At 48.9% G+C, this 23,166-nt stretch overlaps 3 protein-coding genes across 5 annotated transcripts; 1 reads left to right on the top strand and 2 right to left on the bottom strand.

Moving 5' to 3' along the window:
* Positions 1-516: 516 nt before the first annotated feature.
* LOC100193480 (uncharacterized) lies at positions 517-1,421 on the top strand. Its single transcript, NM_001138595.2, has one exon. It carries the CDS (start codon positions 687-689, stop codon positions 1,230-1,232), a length of 546 nt encoding a protein of 181 aa, NP_001132067.2. The 5' UTR covers positions 517-686; the 3' UTR covers positions 1,233-1,421.
* Positions 1,422-3,976: 2,555 nt separating this feature from the next.
* Positions 3,977-4,886, bottom strand: LOC100275367 (uncharacterized). Its single transcript, NM_001149458.2, has one exon. It carries the CDS (start codon positions 4,838-4,840, stop codon positions 4,178-4,180), a length of 663 nt encoding a protein of 220 aa, NP_001142930.2. The 5' UTR covers positions 4,841-4,886; the 3' UTR covers positions 3,977-4,177.
* A 7,491-nt stretch (positions 4,887-12,377) lies between these two features.
* Positions 12,378-15,889, bottom strand: LOC100193650 (uncharacterized). Of its 3 annotated transcripts, none has more exons than XM_035967707.1 (8): positions 14,881-15,889; positions 14,507-14,597; positions 14,350-14,402; positions 14,094-14,258; positions 13,520-13,592; positions 13,108-13,184; positions 12,948-13,025; positions 12,378-12,833 (listed from the first exon to the last, which is right to left on the bottom strand). In XM_035967707.1, the coding sequence occupies exons 1-8, from the start codon at positions 15,013-15,015 to the stop codon at positions 12,735-12,737; spliced, it is 771 nt and encodes a 256-aa protein (XP_035823600.1). In that variant the 5' UTR covers positions 15,016-15,889; the 3' UTR covers positions 12,378-12,734. The 3 variants fall into 3 exon arrangements, with proteins under 3 accessions (XP_035823600.1, XP_020408665.1, NP_001339185.1); XM_020553076.3 differs by having other exon boundaries at positions 13,108-13,225; positions 13,474-13,592; positions 14,321-14,402; positions 14,881-15,231; NM_001352256.1 differs by having other exon boundaries at positions 12,416-12,833; positions 13,108-13,225; positions 13,474-13,592; positions 14,881-15,195.
* Between the last annotated feature and the right edge of the window lie 7,277 nt (positions 15,890-23,166).

Below are 23,166 nucleotides of genomic sequence, written 5' to 3'. Positions count from 1 at the left end.
CCGCGTAAATTCTCCCGGCAGATAAACCCCTGTGCCTGTTGCAGAGTGTAGTGCAGGCGATGAGGCGATAGGCCGATAGGGATGCCAGCCACGCACAGCACACTCGCCGCGCCGCGCAGTCAATTGAAATTGGAAAGGGAGACGCTCGGTCTGCCCCAAAGACACAGGCAGGAAATAAAGAAGGCAAAAGAAAAGAAAAAAGCGTGTGGCCCTGCTTCCTCCCGGGGCGGCGGGTCCCGCTGCCATCCCCAATGAACAAGTAGAGCTGCGCTGCATCAGGTTGGTCGTCCAAGCGCGCGCGGGTTCCAAAGCCGCGCGAGCCGAAACCGGAAACCACGTGGCGGCCTTATCCTCTCCAGACCCTCGTCATAAAAGTTTAATGAGGAAAACCTGCGAGAAATAGCTGTGCGGGACCGTGGCGGCACGGCACGGCACGGCACGTCATGCCGGACAGGGGGGAGATGATGATAATGCCGAATCCATCGCATAAATAAACCGGGCTCTCCTCTCCTTTTTATCTCCACCCCTCGCGCGTGTCCGCTGACTCTCGCCTCCCGTCGCGTTCTTATCCATCCACCCCGTCCGGCACCCATTTATATCCTGTCGTCCCTCCCTCCCTCCTTCGGCCACACCGTGTCACACCGCTGCTTGCTTGCTTGCGATCGGGTTTGGATTTGGGGAGCATCATGGAGGCCTACTTCTTGTTCCACAGCGGGAGGGCGCACGAGTTCGCGTACGCGGAGCAGGAGGAGGACATCGGCTCGCCGTCGGATTCCGAACCCCCGTCCACGTCCACGTCGAGGGAGTCCGCGGGCTCGTCGGCGGAGCTCGACGACGACGCCACCTCCTCCGGCTCCGGCTCCGGCTCGGACCGCTTCGAGATGTCCGCCCTCATGACGCAGCTCCCTCCCTTCAAGCGGGGCCTGTCCAGGTTCTTCGACGGCAAGTCGCAGTCCTTCGCCTCGCTCGCCGCCGTGGGGTCGCTAGAGGACCTGCCCAAGCCGGCCCGGAAGCGCCTCAAGCCGTCGCGGAGCTGCGGCGGCGCCCTCGACGCGCACCGCGGACGCCTCCTCTCGCCGCGCAGGCATTATTGCACCAAGCCCACCGCTAGGACTAGGAAGGCAGCCGCGAGGAGCGGCACGTTGTCGGTTCTCGCGGCCGGCGCGCCGAGGATGCCGCCGGCGGTGGCGAGGGCCGAGGGCGTGGCCGCCAAGGTTCTGATCGTCAGTTGAGCCGCGGATCGGCCTGCCTGAGCTCAACATCGACGCACACACTCGCAGGCACAGCTAGTACGGACCGCCGCATCCACCCCTCTGCCTGAAGCTGTTCGGTTTTCTTTTTGTTTCCCAATGCGTCTGTGGTCTGATCTCTTTGTAATGAAAACGCGCAGCTCAATTAGAATGAACTTCAGTTGGAAACTCACATGCCTTGCGCGTACATTTCAGCATCAATCGCTTTCCCTAGGGTAATTGCAGCTAGAATTAAAACAGAAATCGTATTCTCTAGGGAAATCTCCACTGTGATTTCTGGCTCGTATCATGCCCTGAAAACTTTGGAATGCAAGAGCAACGGTCGCATAGCTTTCATTAGTGAACAGTGAACCCAAATATCCGGCGGGAGGGGGGAGTTCCTACTGGGTAACGCCTTGTTCGTTTGTGTCGGATTGCACCTGAAATCGTTCCATCTAATCAAAGTTTATATAAATTAGAGAAGCAATCCGGTTAGGAAGGAGGGGGGAGTTCCTACTGGGTAACGCCTTGTTCGTTTGTGTCGGATTGCACCTGAAATCGTTCCATCTAATCAAAGTTTATATAAATTAGAGAAGCAATCCGGTTAGGAACCGTTCCGACCCACCAATCCGGCAGAAACGAACAAGGCCTAACTGAGAAAAACCTGGAACCTACTCAAAGATCACCCTGAACCTTTTCAGCATGAAAACCAGAAACTTCGTAATACTACTAGATAAAGGAAAACATTGAATGTGCCTCTCGTTCGTAGTGTAGCTAGACAGGACTAACAGTTTGTGTCATAAATCTCTCCGTGATACAAATTAGTGTAGCTAGACACGACTAACAGTTTCCTCGAGGTTGTTCGGCTGACTGTAGCGGTAAAATACTATAGAAGCCGGAGCCAGATTAAACTGTAGCTGTAATCCATAGATAAGATACTGTAGAAGCCGGAGCTAGATTAAAGCCACATCAACCCACAACAAACAGAAATACAGCCAAATCCATGTTGAGGAACTGTTAAACTTAAATCCATGTTGAGGAACTGTTAAACTTAGAGTCCATCTTTATAGGCTCTGGTGGAAAGCAATGTTCGAAAACCAAACACTTCCATATCTGATGTGCAGGAAAAAGGATCTGAGAGACATGGAACCATGTTCATACAGCACGGTACTCAATAAGGGCATGTTCTCTTGTGCCGGAATTCATCCTCGTTCCAGCTGATATCAAACTTTATATAAATTAGGCAAACAATCTAGCTAGGAACCGACCGGGTGACAAACATCTTCTGAACCAACACGGCTTGTGAACCATATACAGGCTTTCTCCCTCTCACTGATCCAGTTCTTCTCCAAGCCGAATGGTTTTGATTTAGCTTGCAGATCATCGATGAATGCTGAACTGCCATGGCACAGGCTTTCTTGTGCAGGCCACTTTTTTGTGTTCTTAGAACTAGTTAGTGAACTCTATTTTTCTAAGGTATTTATATTTTTTCAAGAGAAAATAATTTAATTTTTTTTTAGAAAAATGGGGTTTCCAAACTAGCCCTTACAATTGCAACTTCAGTGCCTTTTCGTCCTGTGAAGTTAGCTCACCTAAGAATTTGTTTGGTTGTTCTCATTCTATGGAGGTTGAAGGGAATCGGAAGATATTACACACTCAATCCTCTCCGATCCATATGGATCGGGAGGATTCGATTGTTTTCATTCTATGGAAGTTGAAGGAATCAGAAAATATTACTCACTCAATCCTCTCCTATCCATATAGATTGAAATTATCAAACATGCTCTTAATGGTACGGGTTTGCAGGTATGAGGACAGGAAGATCATCCCGAACCTATCATATCCGATGGGAAGGTATGTTTGCCCGTTAGCATCCGTGTGGGGTGAAGTTAGCCCCATCCCTGATCCTCAATATAGGAATTCGCCGCGAGGTCCTCATTGCCATCTTTAGTTGCACTTTGCATGAGGCCGCAACAGTTATTATTGCTTTAACATCCCTTTCTTTTTCATGTTCTTTTGAAAAATGAATTGATCCACAAATAGAAAATTTGTACGTTCAACACCAAAGTGCTCATTCATTCATGTTAAAATATAATATAAGTGAATTGTCCAACTCCTCCTATAAACTTAACCTTTAGGTTGGACTAGTTGGTGCACTTAACTTAATATAATATCAGAGCTAGAGGTCATGAGTTCTAATTCTGACAAGAACAATTAAATATAAAATGATTGTTGATCACTATTATTCTACGTTTAAGATCCAAAAAAGACTCACCGTGAGGAGAAGTGTTGGAATATAATATAAGGGGCGCGTTGGATTATAATATAAGTGAATTGTACACCTCCTATAAACTTAACTTTTGAGTTGGACTGGTTGGTGTACGCAACTTAATAATCTATAATGATCTTAGCGATATTTTCACAACCAGTACGATTAAACTAAAAAACACAATTACTCATGGTTTCTCTCAAGGTGAAAAACAAAAACTTAATTCAGTTTTCAACCATGTGTGAAACCAGTCCATGCACATTGCTCACCATCGGGACATAAAAATGTCTTATATTGCTTGGTTTTTATTAAATTTCAATCAAATTCACATGAAACTGAAACAACAAATAACCATCAGATGAAACATTTGAGTATACAAGAACCGAATATAAAGATTCAATGGATGTGAATATGAATCAAATCGAAGTGTCCATTATCAAGAATGAAAGCACTAACTTTTCAATGCAGACATACTCATCACAAAGGCCATATGAAATGGACATCTTTACTCACCACAAAGGCACATTCTACAGAATAAGGAACTTTCCGTGTCAAATTTTCCTCTAGCTAATTAGTATCACCGGAACATGTTCTGAAATTTCCCTCATTCTTATTCGTCTATGGTTACCAAAATGCCAGTGTTACCTTATTATGAGATCATCCGCTGCAGAGTTACAGGTCAAACCTTCGCCGGCTCCGGCTTCTCCCCATCGAATTCCGTCTCCACGTTCGGCGTTATCATCACTGACGGATCTATGATTAGCGCGTCGCCGCCGACCTCGCGGCATCGCTCGAGCATGGACTCTGATTCCGCCTCCCTTCCAAGGGCGAGGTACAGCACGCCCTGGCAGAACAGAGGGCGATAGTCGGCGGGGTCCTCCCGCGCAAGCTCCTCGAATGCTGCGATCGCCTCGTCCAACTTCCCGTCCACGAACAGAACCTGAGCGGCTAGGAGGCGGGCGTAGCTCTCTCCACATCCGGCTGTGGACAGGCGCGAGCGCGCTTCGTCCGCGCGGCCGACGCGCGCGAGGCAGGCAGTCTCGATTATCAGCTTCTCGAAGAGTCGGGAGGCGTCTGGGATGGCGTCGTCGTGGGACACCGTGACTGTCAGAGGAGTGAGCGGGGGCGGAGGAACGGAGGGGGTGCACGCGAGTGCCGGGGAAGTGGCGGCGAAGAGAACGGCGGCGGAGGCGGCCATGCGGAGGGAGGAGAGGATGGGATGTGCAGAACTGGCGATGGCTTTGACGGCGGCGGGGAGAAAGGAACGGCGCCGGGAAGAGGCGGCTACGTAGATGGGGGTGCGGAGAGAAGAGGCGGCGGTCGCGGGAGCTAGATATGCCATGGCAGCGGCTAGGGTTTGCAAGACGGAGATTGCCAGGGGAGACTGGAAGCAACAGGGCGGCGGCGGAGTTTGGGAGGCCGTGAGCAGGTCTGGACGTCTGGTGAAGAAAATAGTTGAAACTTCCGTTGGTTTGGTGGTAGAGTGATACATGGCATACGTGTCGCTGACTCATGGGACCCGCTGGTCTGCCTGGCTAAAATTTAGACACCTGCATGCATCGCGAACACAGAATTGTTTTCCATACGCCCATACATATGTCTTAAAACAAAAGTATTGTTTGCCATACAGAATAGTACTAGTAACGATCAGTCATCTGTTATCCGCCTTATCCACAGTTCTCCACAGAAAATATTCATATCACAATCTTCCACACGGAACAGAAGCCACGGTCTAGGTACGTGGATAGTTTTTTTAATTTGCTCTTTTTAAGATTAAATTTTTAGATATATTTTATCTTTTCAAAACTCTTTTTACTATCAGTCTCCGTATCAACTTTGATCTTCCCGTCTCTTTTTTCAGTATCATCATGTCTTAGAATTCCGTTATACACAGGTGCCTTTAGAGGTCATCGTTTGGCATATTTAAACCATCTCAATTAATGTTTGACAAGTTTTCTTCAATTGGTACCACTTAAGTCTATCACGTGTATCATCATTCTAGACTTAATCTTTTCTTATATGACCATAAATTCAATATAACATACATATTTCTGCAATATTTATCTGTTGATCATACGTATTTTGTATGTTAACATTTTGCAACCTACAACATGGTACCTTTAATCGTCATTATATAAAACTTGTCTTTTAGCTTGTGTGCTACCTTTGATGTCAAATATTAGTGTATCGAGCTATCTCCTATATATGTGTAAAGTATAAGTCGGTTTTTACTTTATTTTTCTTATCACGGTGCTCCACTTAAGAAAGTATAGTAGTTTATATATATATTGATTATACTATGGGAGAAATTAATTGTGCAATTAAGTTTTTCGTGCAATCAAACTACCAAAAACTATGATTTTTTTTCAAAAAAATATAGACGCACTTTATTTTATACTCTACTATTGTATCAAATTTTAAGTTTTAATTCATGATCCTATGATAGTTTGATTGCACATTAGTTTGATCCTTGTACTATTAAATAAACAATAAAAAATCTAGTAATTATACTGCTAGGTAAACATTTTTCCGATGTAACTATATTTATTGAAGATTGAAATAAAGGAGTGAAAAGAAATAAATAATTTCTACATCAAGAAAAGAAGTATGTGGATTGAAGCCAAAGAAATGACCCATATCAATTTTGGGGACGACAGATTCTGAATATATTTGTCTCTATGTGTTTGAAGTAAATGTTACTGTAGGGGGTCCTACAGTATTTTATTGCTTATTGCTTTTAAGGAAACCAGAGTGGGGGAGAAGATACAGGAGGGTGAGTATAGAGGAAAGAGGAATTACAGAACAGAATAAAGAAGCCAGGTTCTAATTTTATCTCCAATTATTGGTTTAACTCGGTGACTAAGAAGGTTTATTTCGGATTTGAACATAGCTCGACAACCTTCTACCGTGGGCGGAGTCTCATTGAACACCCAATTATTTCTGCATTTCCATATGCCCCAGGTCAATAGAATTATAGCTTCAAGTTTCCAAGGGACGTGCCAACATCTTCTGATTCTTAAAATAGTGTTTAGTAAATCCGCGGAATGTGAAGGAGAAATTCCAATCAAGGACCAACATCTCTTAGCAAAATTGCATCTGAAAAAGAGGTGAATGGTCGTCTCTTCAACTTGGAGAATACAGTTGTCACAGGAATAAGATTCCAAAAACATGGACCGCTGCCTCAGAAAAGCTCTAGTATTTAGTATGTCTTTCAGTAGTAGCCAAAAGAACACCTTGTGCTTGGGTTGACATTTGGATTTCCACAGCCAAGAGAAAATGGGATGTGTCCACTGGTTACCCATCAGATGAGCATAAAACTTTTGCGAGGAAAATAAGCCAGAAGGAGTAGAGCAGCACCATTTGTCTTTGTGATTATTATGTGGAAAATTATCCAAGCAATCATTCAACTCTTGAAGTTGAACAAAGGCTTCAGTGGACAACGGTGCATGGAACAATTCTTGGGCAGCCAATCTTGCTTGTAGCACAGTGATGTCTTTGCAGGCAGAGAAGGACCAAAGTTCTGGATACTGTGTTGATTTGGGAATACCATCCCAGTTATCATGCCAGAGAAGTGTTGTTTTTCCATCTCCAATTTCCACCCTAGCAATACTCTTAAATGGTTGAAGCGTTTTAAGGACATCTCGCCACCAAAAAGAACCAACCGGTTTATCCGAGGGCAGAGAGTTACTGTAGTGATTGATCCAAATAATATTAACCCAGGGGGTGGCAGCTCTGTTGAAAAATTTATGAAGGTTTTTCATGAGAAGGGCTTGATTTTGTAATGACAGATTGATTACACCCAATCCCCCTGATGTTTTGGCCTGCAAACCGAACTCCAAGCAACTTGAGGGGGTTTCTTGGCATTTAAATCAGCACCTCTCCAAAGGCAGTGCCTTCTGAGTCTGTCAATATGCCTGATCACCGTTTTGGGGAGCTTCAGAGTGCACATGTAATATGTTGGAAGAGAGGAGAAGACTGCATTAACCATTTGAAGCCTTCCAGCCTGTGATAAGAAGATGGAGGTTGACGCCAGTCTTTTTTCAATTTTCTGGATAAGGGGTAGAAAAGCACCCAATTTAGGTCTTTGGATACCCAAGGGAAGCCCTAAGTAAGTAAAGGGCAATGATCCAATTTTGCAATGAAAAGTATTTGCAAGGATCTCCATTTTCTGGTCCGTGACATTGATGGGGTAAATGTTGGACTTATGGTAATTCACATGGAGCCCAGTGGAGTCAGCGAAAGAGTTGAGCATTGCTTTTAAGAAGAAAAGTTGTCTAGGGCAGGCTTCCATTATGAGAATAGTATCATCAGCATATTGTATGATAGGGAAATCCGGGCAACAATTGTTTGGTAATGGAAGACGAAGAATGCCACCTTCGCAGGCCTTGTTGACAATAGACTGTAAAAGGTCAGCAGCAAGAACAAAAAGAAGCGGGGATAGGGGGTCGCCTTGCCTGACGCCGCGTCGACAGTGAAATCTTTTCCCAGGGACTCCATTCAAAAGAACTTCAGAAGATCCGGAGCCAAGAATCATAGAGATCCAGTGGATCCATTTATTACCGAACCCCTTGTGTCTCAGGATCTCTAAGAGAGCAACATGCTCCAGTTTATCAAATGCCTTCTCAAAGTCAAGCTTTAGAATGACCATTTCTTTTCTGGATTTGTGACACAGTGAAATATATTCAAAAGCCCAAGCTAAGCAATCCTGGATCGATCTATCCTTGATAAAACCATATTGATTCTGATGGACGAGCTTTGTGATCACCAGCTGCAGGCGGTTGGCTAAGATTTTTGTTAAAACTTTGATACTCGTGTTAAGGAGGGAGATGGGTCTGTAGTCACCAACAGAATCAGGAGAGCCATTTTTGGGAATGCGGGTCACATATGATCCGTTGATGTTATGCATGCAGAGAGATCCTTCAAAAAAATTGTTGAATAGGTCATAGAAATCAGGGGCAATTACCGGCCAGCATTTTTTAACAAAGTCTGTGTTAAAGCCATCTGGACCTGGCGATTTATTTGAAGGCAGACGTGCAATGATTTGATCGATCTCCAGGCTAGAGAAAGGTTGTTCAAGCTCGGATAGATTACCAATTGGCTGAATCAAAGCAGGTAAGTTGAAAACCATAGTAGTTTGCTGAGAAGTCCCCAAACGGTTCTTGAAGGCATTAAAAAGCACAACTTCTTTTTCATTATGGGAGAGAGCCATATTTCCATTATCATCTTTAAGAGAGGAGATAAGGTTATGTCTGTGCTTGACAGTGGCATTGGCGTGAAAGAATTTAGTGCCGGCATCTCCAAGGGTGGCCCATTTGATTTGGCATCTTTGCTTCCAATAAATCTGTTGTTTAGCTAAAAGATCTTGTAAATGGAGAAGCATGATTTCTTTGAAGTTCCATTCCTGAATGGTTAAGTCTCTGCTCTCCTCAATGAAGTCTAACAGTTGCACCACCAACTTGACCTTATCAATCAATTTTGTTAAGTTGGGGAGAGACTTACACCAGCCATGGATGTGCTTGCGTGCCCTTTTAAACTTTGCCATGAGCCTTTTAGCAGGGTCTGGTTGAAAGATAGGCTGATTCCAAGAGTCTTGAAAGATAGAGTGGAAACCATCAAGCTGAAGCCAATAGTTTTCAAATCTAAAGATGGGTGGCTTGGGCACATTGATTTGGACATTGACCATCCAAGGGATATGATCCGAGGTTCCTCTAGGAAGCGAGAGTGCAGAGGTAGCTGGAAAGGTGACCGACCAAGCTTGTGAAACAAAGCACCAATCAAGTTTTTCGAGAAGCGGGTGATGTTGCATATTTGACCAAGTGTAGGCTTGTCCTTTGAGTGGAATTTCCTGCAGCCCCAGTTGACTGATTGCCAGATTAAAACTCATCATTCTGAGGTGATCCCCACCCGGTTTGTTGCAGTTATCAGGGGATCTGATCATATTAAAGTCACCGAGGAAAATCCATAATTTGTTATCATCAATCTCAATGCTGGAAAACCAAGAGAGAAATTCTTCTATCCTATGAGGAGTACAAGGGGCATAAATATTGGTGAGCCACCAGGTTTGATTGGTAAGCTTTGTATGGAATCGGATTGTGTGACCGAAAGAATTTTGATCAATAATCTCCCCATCAAAAAGAGAGCCTTTCCAAATTGTTATGAAGCCCCCAGAAGCGCCAATAGAAGGACCGAATTCAAACTTATCAAAGGATCTGCTGCAGAAGCGACGAATGTAGGAATCATCAAAGGACTCTTTTTTGTCTCTTGGATACATATGATATCACATTTAGAGTCCGAGATGTTATTTCGTAAGGAATTCCATTTAATCTCTGAGCTAATTCCTCTAATGTTATGAGACAAAATTTTCAAGGAGCGGTGTAAGCTTTGAGGGCCGGAAGTCATGGTAAACTATCAGTCTTAAAATTAAGGAATTCCGGTATGCATAGCATACACCAATAGATCCTTGTTCCAGTATAAATCCATAAACAGTAGAATTGAAAGGGCCACATAATCAACATGACATGAGGGGAATAAGGCATCCAATGGGCCCGACAGGAAAAATGCAAAGAGAGCCCACTTAACAAATAACCGAACCTCCAGCCATCAAAATTAATCATTTCAGGCAGCAAAGAGTCATTGACTCCAACAAAGTTAATTGTATCAAACAGGAAATAAACCTCGATTCCATCAGAGTACGTATCAGAAAAAGCAAAGAGTGCCACATGCGCGCCAGCTCCAGCCGTTAACCAACAAAATAGTTGCCAACCAGTGTACAGAAAACACCAAACGGCCCAAAAGGGGGAGGCCAAAGCCTTACAACCCCACCGAGGTATTGTCTTCATCATCATTGTCATCATTGAAGTGAGGGTCCCCTACCTGTTCATCAGAGAAGTCGGATTCCTCATCCTTGCTGTCGGTGGAAGCAACCGGCCTCTAAATGGCAGTACCAGTGGCCTTGGATCTATTCAAGTCCTCCGGATTTAGCTTGGAAGGGGTCATTTTACAGAACTCAGCACCCAATTTCTTGATGACGTCAAGATGCATAGAAGGAGGGGCATTTTGAGTGCAGCATGAGCAATTTTTCTTGTCAATCCCAGTGCAATTTTTGAAGCCCTTGGCCTTTGCCCTAAGCCTGGCACTCCTTCTGACTGTCGTGTCGACTGAGATAGGCTGCCTTTTTCTGGGAGTTATCTCTGACTGGGGAGGGAGTTGAGGCTTAGCAGGGGAATCCTGACTGGGTGGAGGGGGGATTCTGATTGAAATGATGTCCATGCTGGGTGCGACGAATGCCGAGATAGCTCCGGACAAAAGGAATTTCCTGGCCCAATCAAACGAATCTGGCCTCATTAAAAGGCCCATGAAGAAAGCAGCCCAAATCTTTGGAACAGAGACTGAGCCATCATTGTCAGGGAACAAATCAGCCCAAGAGGAGGAACGCTTTCTGGCCAAGAAATCTTTAAGAGCAGGATCAGGGACGGCTTGATCCAAGTGTAACATGAGGCCCACATTGATGTTATCTTCAATTTGCATATCGTCCTGTCCCTCGACATTGTTTCCCTCCAAATTTATGTTGTCAGGAGGGAAAGCAGGCAAGGCGAGAACCGCTTCAGCCGGCGCCGGGGCTTCCTCCTGCTGGAGCTGGACTCCCTGAGGGATAATGATGTCGTTAAAATAGCCCACCGAATCGTCAGAAGGGAGATCCTCAAGACCTGAAAACTGGTAGCTGAACTGCTCTTCTTCATTGTTCGCAGCGTTAACATTATTTGGTACAACATATGGCACAGGGGGTTGAGCCTGCTCAATAGGCCAAGGGTCCCAGCCATCATCAGCATTGGCAACAACATTTTCCTCAGCATTGATTCCATCTTCAGGAGGAATATTGAGGTCGAACTGAAAATGGAAGTTGGGCATCGGCTGTCCCATACCAAAAAACTCAACAGGGAGCTGGTGACCATCATGGGGGTATGGAGGCACGGGATCCTCATCCTGAGGTTGGGCGTCAAGCATGAACTGTTGCACAATGTCACATTGAACCGTCCAAGAGACACCCTGAAAACCATTAATTTTTTTTAGAATTTAAAGTTACATGTACACTTTCTATCATTGTATCGATTGACTAGCCCTTTGTCTTTTTTAGGCTTCTCAAAGCTTTCAAATTTACCGGTCTTGGCTTGACTCAAACTGATGAGAAGTTGTTAACTTCACATGAATAAAAAGCTGCTGAATTGGCTTATTTTTTAGAAAACTACTTTGCCGTCTACAACTACTAACTCTTCATCTTCCCATGATAAGCTTGTATCCGTTTTCGAATATTTATCTTCCGTTAGTCTATTTTTAAACTAAACCGTGATAAATACAAAAGTACGGAGTGAGTATTTGTTGCACTAAGAGCTGTTACGCCAGGCAGGGCAGCATAGATATTTGGAAATTTATCAACGATTGTGTGTCCGATCCATCTTGAGATTGGACTCCGCACATACGGGCATGGGCATGGGGAGTGTGGTGTACCATACATACTCCGTATTCCAATTCATTTTATAATTGGACTCTGCATCGTGATTGGAAAATCTACTCTTACTCGTACGAACATCGAAAAGAATCAGGTCTGTCAGATCTTCATCGGACGCTGGTGATGGTGAGTAGACAAAAGAAGCCCCTTTCACTTCAATATCAATATTAATATATAAGGAAAAAAGATGGACTTCCATATAAACTGTCCATATTGAACATGTATTGTCTTCTCTACTCCTACTTAATAGGATGTACATTTTATGGTTATGGAGTAAAGACGTTGGCAGCTTCCTCGCACATTCTGATTACTGAAACGGAGATAATCTAAAGCATTACAAGTCACATGAGGAAGAATACCAAAACAAGTTCAATGATTCCAAAGGGCAACTCACTGTTAAACTCATCTCCAGGGAAAAAAAATCTATGTTCAACTTTTCATGTAGTTCAGTTTTTACAATGGTGCTTTCCTTCATTATGCTCAAACACTAAAAATCATAAAATTAGCAGATTGAACTAACAGGGTTAGCAATAGGTGAGCTAGGAAAAATATTGGATGGCTTCCATGTGAGTAGGGTCTAGAAAAGAAATAACCGAGGCAAGTCTTATCCCTATATATATTTTGCAGAGAGGCTACCAATACAAATATTATATAGAGGGCATTGCAGTTGATTTTTCATGGCTTGACAGCAGTCACCATTTTTGGCTCAGCAGATGGTAATGCATCGTCTCTAGCTGCTGCTGACGGGGTGATACTGGGATAGCCGTAGCTTTGCAGGAATCCTCCTTAGAATGTACAGGACAAGAGATGAAGGGAGAATCTCCACAAGCTGCAGAAAAGATGGTAAGAACAGTGGAACATCAGAGTTATGGTAAGTATCAATTCGAAGTTGCCACACTGGAGCAGGAGGCTTAATTTCGTGCTTTGCAAACTTCATACATACCAGGTAATAGAACAAATTCAGAACTGGATGGTCAAGAACATCGAGGTCAGCTTCCTCGTCAAATGCATTGAAGCACATCTGCAAGAAATGACATTGCAAATTTCGTGAACGAAATGTAAGAGCTAAACCTGCACAACTTCCAGTGGAAGAAAATCTTTACCATTATGCATCGTGCCGAGAAACAACAGAAACATATGGTGGCAACTCTGCCGACTTCTCTCAGCTTTTGTTGCCTCCCTTTTGACTCAATAGGAAAATATTTCAGCATGATGAAAAGCCTGAACAAACAAGAAATGTAAGTGCATACTGCATATTTGTATGTAGTGCGGTAGCTAGATCAAACCCTGAACTTGATGCATATCACTAAGTACTAACGTAACACTTTTTAGATTTATACTTCTGCGGTACATGTTTTGCAGACAACCTAGTCAATCCAATTGGCTAACAAAAAGATAAAATAAAAAAATCCATGCATTGTTGTTAATGACTTTATTAAAGAAGCATTGAGTAGTATTCATGATCTTGCCTTCCTCCATAGATCAGAAAACCCAAGGCAGTGAAAAAAGAAAGACCTGCAATGAATAACTTAGAAGTGACTAGCATAGAATGATTTGGATTCCACCACAGCCACAACCACAGAAAACCCTGAAGACAGAATAATTCCATCAGAATGTCTTGAATATAATAACAGGATACTCAATGTAAACATATGAACAACTGAAATAAGAAGATTTTTGTTCAAGGAAAAAAATGAGCAATTCTTTAATACAAAACGAATCAATCATCCATAAAAGAATCAACCAAAATTTAACAAATAAAGATACTTCCTTTTACTCTGTGCACTATCTTTATCTGCTGCTAACTACTTTATATTTGAGTTAGTAAGAATCTATATTTTGACATTAGAGTTTTAAATATCAGAAATATTTTTTCTCGCTATGCCAAAGTAATGAATTCTTCTACAATTCCAATTGGCTTCTAATAATGTCTTTTCTTAAAAGAAAGGCCTCTAATAATGTGGAATAGCACCATATACAAAGAAATTAAAAATGTTAATGCCGTTCAGCAAAGAGACACACAATGCATGAAAAATTTATACAAACTGAATTAGCACTAGACTTAGTAAATAGAAAGATCATGCTTTACCTGCAATGCATAAACAACACAATTAATGATGTAGAAACCTGATCTAAGTCGATCAGTCATTATTCCACGTGCTTGGTAAAGTATCTCGGCCCAGAAAAGCGCTAACAGTGCATAGGTAGTGAAGAATGCAAGGCCAGGAAGATCAAGAATAACATGCTGAAAGATCTGGAATACAAATGAACGTGAGCAATCCAAGCTAGGACGATCAAATTGAAATTATCATTTACATTACAGGACAAAGTTAAGGCGTCCAAACCGGAGGGTTCACTTGTTGCACTTGGCGACGGAAAGCAAAGATAGAGCACCTGGCTGCAGATTTGAAATACAGCAAGGTTAGCAGTAAACAACAGACAGATGAGCAAGAAGGAGAGCATATGTGATGTCTTTTCTGCAACAAGGATTGAACTGTATACCCCCATTGACCACGAAATTCAGGAACTGGAAGACCTTTTGGGTTGTCCATCCATATTCAGGGACTCTGCACTGTATCCTGGCAACTTGGATCTGCATGGCATAGTACGATCATTTTTTTTTCTTCTTCCGTTTTTCAAATACTCAATTTATTCTTTTAACAGCCAGCATCGCATGTCAACCACAGGTATAACCGTATAAAGAAAGATACTAATGCTTATTCTCATGCAATGACATGATGAAGGCATCAACGGGCGCCTGCTTATTCCTTTGATGGTATCACGTCTGGGTAAATAATTCAGCACAGAGGCACGAAAGCACGCATCTTTCTCTACTGGCAGGCGTCCATATTCACAGAAGAAGACGAGACGCTTACGAATGAGGCGGTAGCAATGGCACCGTAGAGGACGGCGAGGGTCCAGAAGATCCCGTCCTGCCACGCCGGCGAGCCGTTGACGCGCTCCCACCAGTCTGCGACGGGCGCCGGCAGGGGCGCCGGCGCCGCCGCCATCGCCGCCCCGGCGCGCAGAGAGATCCTTTCGAAAGGAGAAGTACAGGGACAGCACCAAAAGGCGTCCTCTCTCCGACAGGGGAAACCCGTGGTGTGCTGGCACTGGCAGGATCCGGCGGCGACGGGGCGGCGTGGATTTATACGGCCGGGTGGCGTCGCGACCACAGGTTGGTGTCCGGCTGTGTTGGCGGTTGGCTTGTTGTTGGGTATGGGCCGCTCGCGCTATGTTTATACTCCTATATATCACACGTACACACCACCACCCGTGCCTGGATTGATTAATCCGATATAATCAATCGATTAACTAGCTAGCTGGGCTCAAACTGCAACGGTGGAGCCGATTCGAGTTTGGAAACGTCGCTTTCGCGTTGTGGTTGCAGGGGTTGGTCGATCGAGCCGGGCAGCCGGCTGAGATCAGCAGCCACAGTGGGTTTGGGCTTTCGGTGTTGATGATGAATCGGGCGCGGTCTGGACTGGATCAGCTGTTGGATCTGTGGCATGTTTCGCACGCCGGCCGGGCTGGAGAGTTGACATCTGAGATGGTGACGCATGTTACCGGGGGCTCGTCCGTGATTGTTGCTCTGAACAACCCCGAACCTACCGCAAATCTGGAGCCCGACGAACGGAAAATTCGCATACATCATACAGTATCTGATGTACGTACGTATGCTACGGCGTTTGAAGTCTCCACTGTTGTTGGTGCACCGGTCTCTCCTCAGCGGGTAGGCGATGGATGGGATGAGATCATGTTGTTTGGTAACTGGCGAATATTTCCGGTTGTTTGGTCATGGGACTACAGCAGCAGAGCGAGCTCTGAAAGTTCGTTTGCAGGTTTGGTGTTTGGAGTACTCCCTACTAGATACAAGGCTGTCTCCAGCAGGAGACTGTAAATGGTTCTGTACTCTAAATATAGAGGACGGTCAGGTCCTTTATCCCTCCAGCAAGGAACTCTAAAGCGTCCTCTAAAATTTAGAGGATGGCATGCGTCCCCTATCTGTAGAGGGTGTTCTATACACTGTACACCTTTTTGTGTCTGTAAGGTCACGTGGTGACGAGTAATAAAAAATAATATAGAATGTCAAATCTAGTACACTGTTGATATAGATGATGGAATTTAGAGGATATTGCTGGAGATGAAGAAGATATATAGTACAGAATCTTTTAGAGAGTGCTGTAAAGGACAAAGAATATTCCTTTAGGGGATCAAATTTAGGGAACCTTGTTGGAGACAGCCTTAAAGCAGAACATTCCTCCCGAATGGATGGCGTACCTGATATCACGCACAAATTCCCTGGCAAAGTAGACAACCGTACCAATGAATGCCGATTCCGATCATCCGATGGCATCTTTCGTTTCTTTGTCGCTTTTGGTGCTCATCTCTTCAGACTGTTGCGCGTATTTCTCAGCGTTTCACTGCTCATGAACACATCACATTTCCTGCCCTCCTCACTCGTTTCTCGCAGTCCATGTGCACTGCACGTTAATCTGGCCACACGACAGAAACTATTCTTTCTCATTGAAGATCACGAATCGGTTCCTCTGCGTCCTCCAAAAGCTCGGCATTTTTCAGGCACCATCCGAGCAGACCCGGTGGGTTCGATCGATAGGAGGCCCAGGTTCACGGTAAGTTGCACGATCGCAGTTCGTGGATGCCAAATCTCTGCTGGCCGTGAAGGCCTCGACATGTTGGGGAAGAACAATGCCGTATTACCGGCGAGGCCAATTAATCGAACAGTTTATTTATTTTATTCCATTTTTCGTTATCTTCTTTTATCTTCACGGCAACCTTACATCCATAAGGACCAGTTTGGTGACAAGAGAATTTGGAAGGGATTGAACAAGAAAACAAGCTAATTTTTCTCCACACCGTCACGCGTAGACCACCCCCTCTACACCGCGCTGAACCCGGCCGATCGACCATCCTTGAGCTGTCTGATCGAGCAACTCCTTGACTGACGGCCGGGGATACTAGAAGAACTTCATCAGCTTGCCGACCCTACGCTAGAGTAAGAACATAAGGTTGACTTTACCTTGTGATGCGGGTTGATGATGAGTGATTATCAATGGGTAGTACTTTATCTTGTGATGCGGGTTGATGATGAGTGATTATCAATGGGTAGTACTCTGGATTAGTTAGTAGACTGATCAGGATGTGAGATTATACTTGTGCAACCATGTCGGTAGACTTGTGGTGTGCAAGTGTAGAGTACATGGATAGTGGTCGAGGGCTGAGGTGAAGGTCATGCGGGCTCGTGTTGATCGACCGGGAGTGGTAAATGACGAACGTGCCGAGTCTTGAGTCTTAACTGACGGACTAGAGCAGCCGAGTGACTAGACGTGATGACTGACTCCTAGAACACGCACTCGTGCGAGGACACTGTGGAGTAGACCGTGTTACCGGCGTGGTCGAGTATTGACGGGACACGTGTCTGGTCGTGGAGGACGTGCACAAGGTTCGGTGCTTACGTAGGTGTGGTGGTTTGGGCCTCAAAAACACTCAGCGCTACAGATGTCGGGTTTTGCTAAGTTTGGGCCTCAAAACTTGGCGGCATCAGTTTCGCAGGGAACCGGTGGCGGCAAGTAGCGTGATTACGAAGGGTGCGTCAAGGCGAAGCAACTCCGTATGAAGGACGTGGTCGTCAGATCAAAATCCCAGTAGTTGGTCTATTTCGTCTCCGGTGGAGTGGATATGCTCTATGTAAATAAGGGTAGTTTAGAAAGTGATAATAACGCTCTATAAATGGAGAGGAGGACTGATTAGTTTTGTCGGCGTTTCGAGACAGGGGGGTCCCTAAGCCGACGAGTGAGTGTGCTGCGTGCCCCAGCCCAGATGGGTCGAGCGCGTGGGCGAGCGCGAAGGGGGGAGAGGCGAGGTGGCCGGAGTCGAGCGTGAGAGAGGTGGAAGTCCCGCGGCCTTCGTGTTCGTCCCGCGCCCAGGTCAGGTGCGCTTGCAGTAGGGGGGTTACAAGCGTCCACGCGGGTGAGGGAAGCGAGCGGCCCCAAGAGAGCGCCTGTCCCGTCCTCGGTCCCGCACGGCCAACCTTCTCTAAGAAGGCCCTGGTCCTCCCTTTTATAGTCGTAAGGAGAGGATCCAGGTGTACAATGGGGGGTGTAGCAGAGTGCTACGTGTCTAGCGGAGAGAGAGCTAGCGCCCTAGGTACATGCCAATGTGGCAGCCGGAGAGATCTTGGCACCTTGCTGGCGTGATGTCGTGGCTGTCGGAGGCGCGTCGGAGCCTGGCGGAGGGACAGCTGTTGGAGCGGTCGAGTCCCCGCTGACGTCGTCCTGCTTTCGTAAGAGAGCTGGGGGCCACCGTCGTCATAGAGTTTGTGGAGCGTCATCATTGCCCATCCGGCGGAGCTGGCCGGATGGGACGCCGGTCTTGTTCTCCGTGACCCGAGTCGATTCGGGGTAGGATGATGATGGCGCTTCCTGTTGACGTGGCGGGTCTGTGCCCTAGGCAGGGTGACGTGGGGGCTCCTCCGAAGCCGAGTCTGTCTTCTGTTGCCGAGGCCGAGCCCGAGCCATGGGGTCGGGCGAGGCGGAAGTCGTTCGGCCGAGGCCAGGGCGGAGTCCGAGCCCTGGGGTCGGGCGAGGCGGAGTTTCGTCGTCTTCCGGGTCTTAGCCCGAGTCCGAGCCCTGGGGTCGGGCGAGGCGGAGTTTCGTCGTCTTCCGGGTCTTAGCCCGAGTCCGAGCCCTGGGGTCGGGCGGAGCGGAGTTCGCCGTTTTCCGAGTTTTAGCCCGAGTCCGAGCCCTGGGGTCGGGCGGAGCGGAGTTCGTCGTCTTCCGGGTCTTAGCCCGAGTCCGAGCCCTGGGGTCGGGCGGAGCGGAGTTCGCCGTCTTCCGGGTCTTAGCCTGAGTCCGAGCCCTGGGGTCGGGCGGAGCGGAGTTCGCCGTCTTCCGGGTCTTAGCCCGAGTCCGAGCCCTGGGGTCGGGCGGAGCGGAGTTCGCCGTCTTCCGGGCCTTAGCCCGAGTCCGAGCCCTGGGGTCGGGCGGAGCGGAGTTTGTCGTGGCGCCTTTGGCAAGGCCTGACTGCCTGTCAGACTCACTCTGTCGAGTGGCACCGCAGTCGGAGTGGCGCAGGCGGCGCTGTCCTTCTGTCAGACTGGCCAGTGGAGCGGTGGAGTGACGGCGGTCACTTCGGCTCTGCCGGGGGCGCGTGTCAGGATAAAGGTGTCAGGCCACCTTTGCGTTAAATGCTCCTGCAATTTGGTCAGTCGGTGTGGCGATTTAGTCAAGGTTGCTTCTGAGCGAAGCCAAGGCCTTGGGCGAGCCGGTGATGTGTCCGCCGTAAAAAGGGGGGCCTCGGGCGAGACGGAAGTCTCTTGAGGTCGGCTGCCCTTGGCCGAGGCTAGGCTCGGGTGAAGCGTGATCGAGTCACTCGTGTGGACTGATCCCTGACTTAATCGTACCCATCAGGCCTTTGCAGCTTTATGCTGATGGGGGTTACCAGCTGAGAATTAGGCGCCTTGAGGGTACCCCTAATTATGGTCCCCGACAGTAGCCCCCGAGCCTCGAAGGGAGTGTTAGCACTCGCTTGGAGGCTTTCGTCGCACTTTTTTGCAAGGGGACCAGCCTTTCTCGGTTGCATTTTATTCCGGTGGGTGCGCGCGAGCGCACCCGCCGGGTGTAGCCCCCGAGGCCTCGGAGGAGTGGTTACACTCCTTCGAGGTCTTAATACCTTGCGTAATGCTTCGGCTGGTCTGGTCGTTCCCTCATGCGAGCTGGCCGTAGCCCGGGTGCACGGTCGGGGCCCAAGCTCTCGGGCTGATATGTTGACGCTGTCAACGGGTTGGCCGGAGCCGGTTTTTGCGAGAGCAGCCCCTGAGCCTCTGCACAGGGCGAGAGGTCGATCAGGGACAGACTCGACTTTTTACATACGCCCCTACGTCGCCTTTCCGCAAGGAGGAGGGGGGGAGTGCGCCATGTTACCCTCGATGGGCATCGAACATGGTGTCTCCGGTGAGCTGCAAGCGGGTAATCCGAGTGGACGTCCGTGCCCCGTTCGTTGGGGGTCGGCTAGGGGCCCAGAGGCACGCCCAAAAGTACCTGCGGGTGATTTGCCGGACCCGGTCCCCTGGCGACGGGGTCCGAGGGCTCGATGCCTCCCTCCGATGGGATTCCGTTACAAGATCGTTCCCGCTGGTCTCGGAAATGTCCTAGGGTACCTCGGGAGCGCAGCCCGAGCCTCGGTTATGTATCGAACGTACCCCTGGTCATCCCTCGCTCGGTGTCTGAGGCGACTGTGAACCCTTCGGGGGCCAGCCTTCGAACCCCTGATCAGTAATGGGCGCGGAGCCCGAGTAGCCTGAGGCGGCCATGGAACCCTTCGGGGGGCTGGCCTTCGAACCCCTGACCAGTAGTGGGTGTCGGGCCCACGCGATCTGAGGCGACTGTTGAACCCTTCGGAGGGCCAGCCTTCGAACCCCTGATCAGTAGTGGGGGGCTCGGAGCCCGGTTCCTTCGCGGAGAAGGATCCCTTTCGGGGTATCCCCCTTTCCCGGTCCCTATTGCAAGAGATAGAGAAAGAGGAAAACGGAAAAGGATACGAAATCGAACGACGTGGCGTACCTTTTCTGACGCGGTTATTACGGCGAAGGTGAAGCGTCGCGCGCTCCTCCCGTCAGAGGCGCCGCCTGTCCCACCGCGGTGTTAATGCGACGGGGCGAGTGGTTGGCGGGGCGGCCGTTGCGCGTGCGCGATCCGTTCGAGGAACGGGTCACGGGTGCACCGTCTTCACGCCGTGAGAGGAGGCTCTCTTGCTGTCCCAGGATGGGACGTGAGCCTGGCAGACGACGTGACCGCTGCGCCCGCCCGCCTGCCACCGCCATTACCGCCGGCCCACTTTCGGTCGCTTTGACCGACGCGCCAGGCTGGCGCTGTTGGGTCGCCTCGAGTCGCGGCATAGGCTCCGCAACCGGAGAGGCGCGATGGTGGCACAAGTGGCGGTGCGGTTGCTTGCATGCAGCAACTGGCGCGCCGGTTGCTTGACGCGTGGGCCTGGGTTCCCAAGCTGGCGTGTCAGAAGTCGGAGAAGCGCGTCCACCTGGCGCGGTTGCATGCCGCCTGCATGGCTGCCTGCCCCCTCCGCCCGTTGGTCTGGGCAAAAGTGGGGGGTCGCTTGTAACCGCTGGACGGTCGTGCGCACCACGCGCGGCGGTTTGGCTTCTTCTGCCCTGAGCTGGTTTTCATGACATGCGGGACCCAGCCCCCGAGTCGCAGGGGAGGGCCTTGGAGCGTGTTGGAGAAGACCCAGCCCGCGGCGTCTGGGGGCGTACGTGGGGAGAGTTGCCTTTAAAAGGAGGGGGACTCCTTTCAGAAGGCAACCATGTCTTCTTCCTCCCCTATGCGTCGTGTCTTTCCATCTTCCAAGCCCCCGGATGGGGGGTATCCGCCGCCTTTCCGCCTCCTCGTGGGAGGAACGCAACCCCATGGGGGTTGGTACCTCTCAGCCATCGTTCGGCTTCAAGGATTTTCATCACGCAGCCTGGCCAAACCCCGCCGCCGGCGGTCACCCAAGATGGTGACCTCCAGTTCGACGGTGGGGAAAGCGGGCCAGGCCGCGGCCTCTACTCCTCCCTCGGCCTCAAGGATTTTCGTCATCCAGGCCAAGATGGAAGATGAGGCAAGTCGGGGGGCCGCCCTCGCGTGGGTCGGTTGCCTTTTTCTTCCTCCCGCGCCTGGGGGAGAATGGCGTCCTCGAGTCCCACGGAGACTTCCTCCAGCCATGCCGGGATAGGTAGGGCGCTGGTGGCCCTGGGTCTCCGTCTCCCTGCCTGAATGGCTGGTTCTCGTCCTCAGCGGGGGAGAGCCCTCCTGTCGTGACACCTGCCCCAAAGCTGCTGCCTAGGCCGCCTCGCTGCCTAGGGCGGGGGTGGTTGGAACGGGCGGCAGCGAGCCGCTCATCGTTCTTCTGTTACTCCGCAGGCCTTCCCCCTCGGAGTGGGGTTGTTCGTTCCTGCGGAGGGGAACCGTAGTTCCGTTTGTAGTGGCATCTCGAATGCCGGTGTTTTTTGTTCATTGCGGCTGTCGGGGCCTGAACATGTATGTAATTTCGGCACAGAGCCATGTTTTTTCCTCATTTTCGAGCACTAAGTCTCGCCCGTTGATTATCTGAACCGCTTTACCAAGCATGAGTCGCCCCGTGTTAAGGTGACGGGTGAGGTATCCGTATCCCGGAGGTGTAGGAATCCCTCGGCCCGTTCGGCCTTGTTGTCTGGGGCTCCTCTAGCTTAGTTGAAGAGACCCCTCGGCCGCCCTTCGATGGACCGAGGCCAGGGGTAGCGATATCAGTATGAACAGAGGCGGAGTTGGCTCGAGAATGGGAACCTGGTTGGCCGGAGCCTAGTTGTGTAGTCTGTCAGTGGAGCCGACGCCAAAGTCGATCAGCCGGGGCCTCGGGTCGGGCTGGCGCCCTTGGAAGCCGGTTGACCGAGGCCCCAGGGGTAACCGGCCGAGCCGCCTGCTCGGGCCGGATTCCCGGAGGAGTCCCTGGACCGCGTCGCCGTCCGAGGCTGGGTCGGACTTCGCTGAAGACGTCGTCGATGCCGAGGGTGCTACGGCTCCCTTCAGCGTGAAGACCCGAGCCTGCAGGATCAGACCGTCTTGTAGCGTGTGCCTTCTGCGGCCGCCGAGGCCAGGAAACACACCCTTGTCGCGCTTGCGAAGCTGCATCTTTTTTCCTCTTGTTTCGAGCATCTGGACTCTGTCGGTAACAGGGATGTTTGTGTGAGCGAGAGTTGCTTCTCGCGGAAGGGACGAGTGAGGTATCCGTATCCCAGAGGCGTGGGAATCCCTCGGCTCGGTCGGCCTTGCCGCTTACGCGTACTTTCACCCGTCCATGAGGCCCTGTCCCCGACTTAGTCGAGAAAGCTTGAAGGACTGCTTCGGCAGGAGAGCTTCCGAACGTGAAGACTTGTTCGGTCCACGGAGTCGCTTTATCCGAGCGAGAGTTACTTCTCGCAGAAGGTGATGAGTGAGGTATCCGTATCCCGGAGGCGTAGGAGTCCCTCGGCTCGGTCAGCCTTGGCTGCTTACGTGTACTCCGTCGTTTCCAGGATCCGCTTTCCGAAGTAGTCAAGAAGCACGAAAGAAATCCTGCTGAAAAGAGATCCTTTTTCGAGGAAAAATTCGACGCAGAGGGGGTCTCCC

Source organism: Zea mays, chromosome 5 (assembly GCF_902167145.1).
Source record: "Zea mays cultivar B73 chromosome 5, Zm-B73-REFERENCE-NAM-5.0, whole genome shotgun sequence".
Classification (NCBI taxonomy): domain Eukaryota; kingdom Viridiplantae; phylum Streptophyta; class Magnoliopsida; order Poales; family Poaceae; genus Zea; species Zea mays.
This window is presented reverse-complemented; position numbering and strand designations above follow the sequence as displayed.

Coding starts and splice junctions, on each gene's coding strand:
- LOC100193480 (NM_001138595.2), top strand. CDS start 687: ATGGAGGCCTACTTCTTGTTCCACAGCGGGAGGGCGCACGAGTTCGCG.
- LOC100193650 (NM_001352256.1), bottom strand. CDS start 15,015: ATGGCGGCGGCGCCGGCGCCCCTGCCGGCGCCCGTCGCAGACTGGTGG. Junction 14,259..14,349: donor TGCAACAAGTGAACCCTCCG/GTTTGGACGCCT, acceptor TTTGTATTCCAG/ATCTTTCAGCATGTTATTCT. Junction 13,026..13,107: donor TCTCGGCACGATGCATAATG/GTAAAGATTTTC, acceptor CATTTCTTGCAG/ATGTGCTTCAATGCATTTGA.
- LOC100275367 (NM_001149458.2), bottom strand. CDS start 4,840: ATGGCATATCTAGCTCCCGCGACCGCCGCCTCTTCTCTCCGCACCCCC.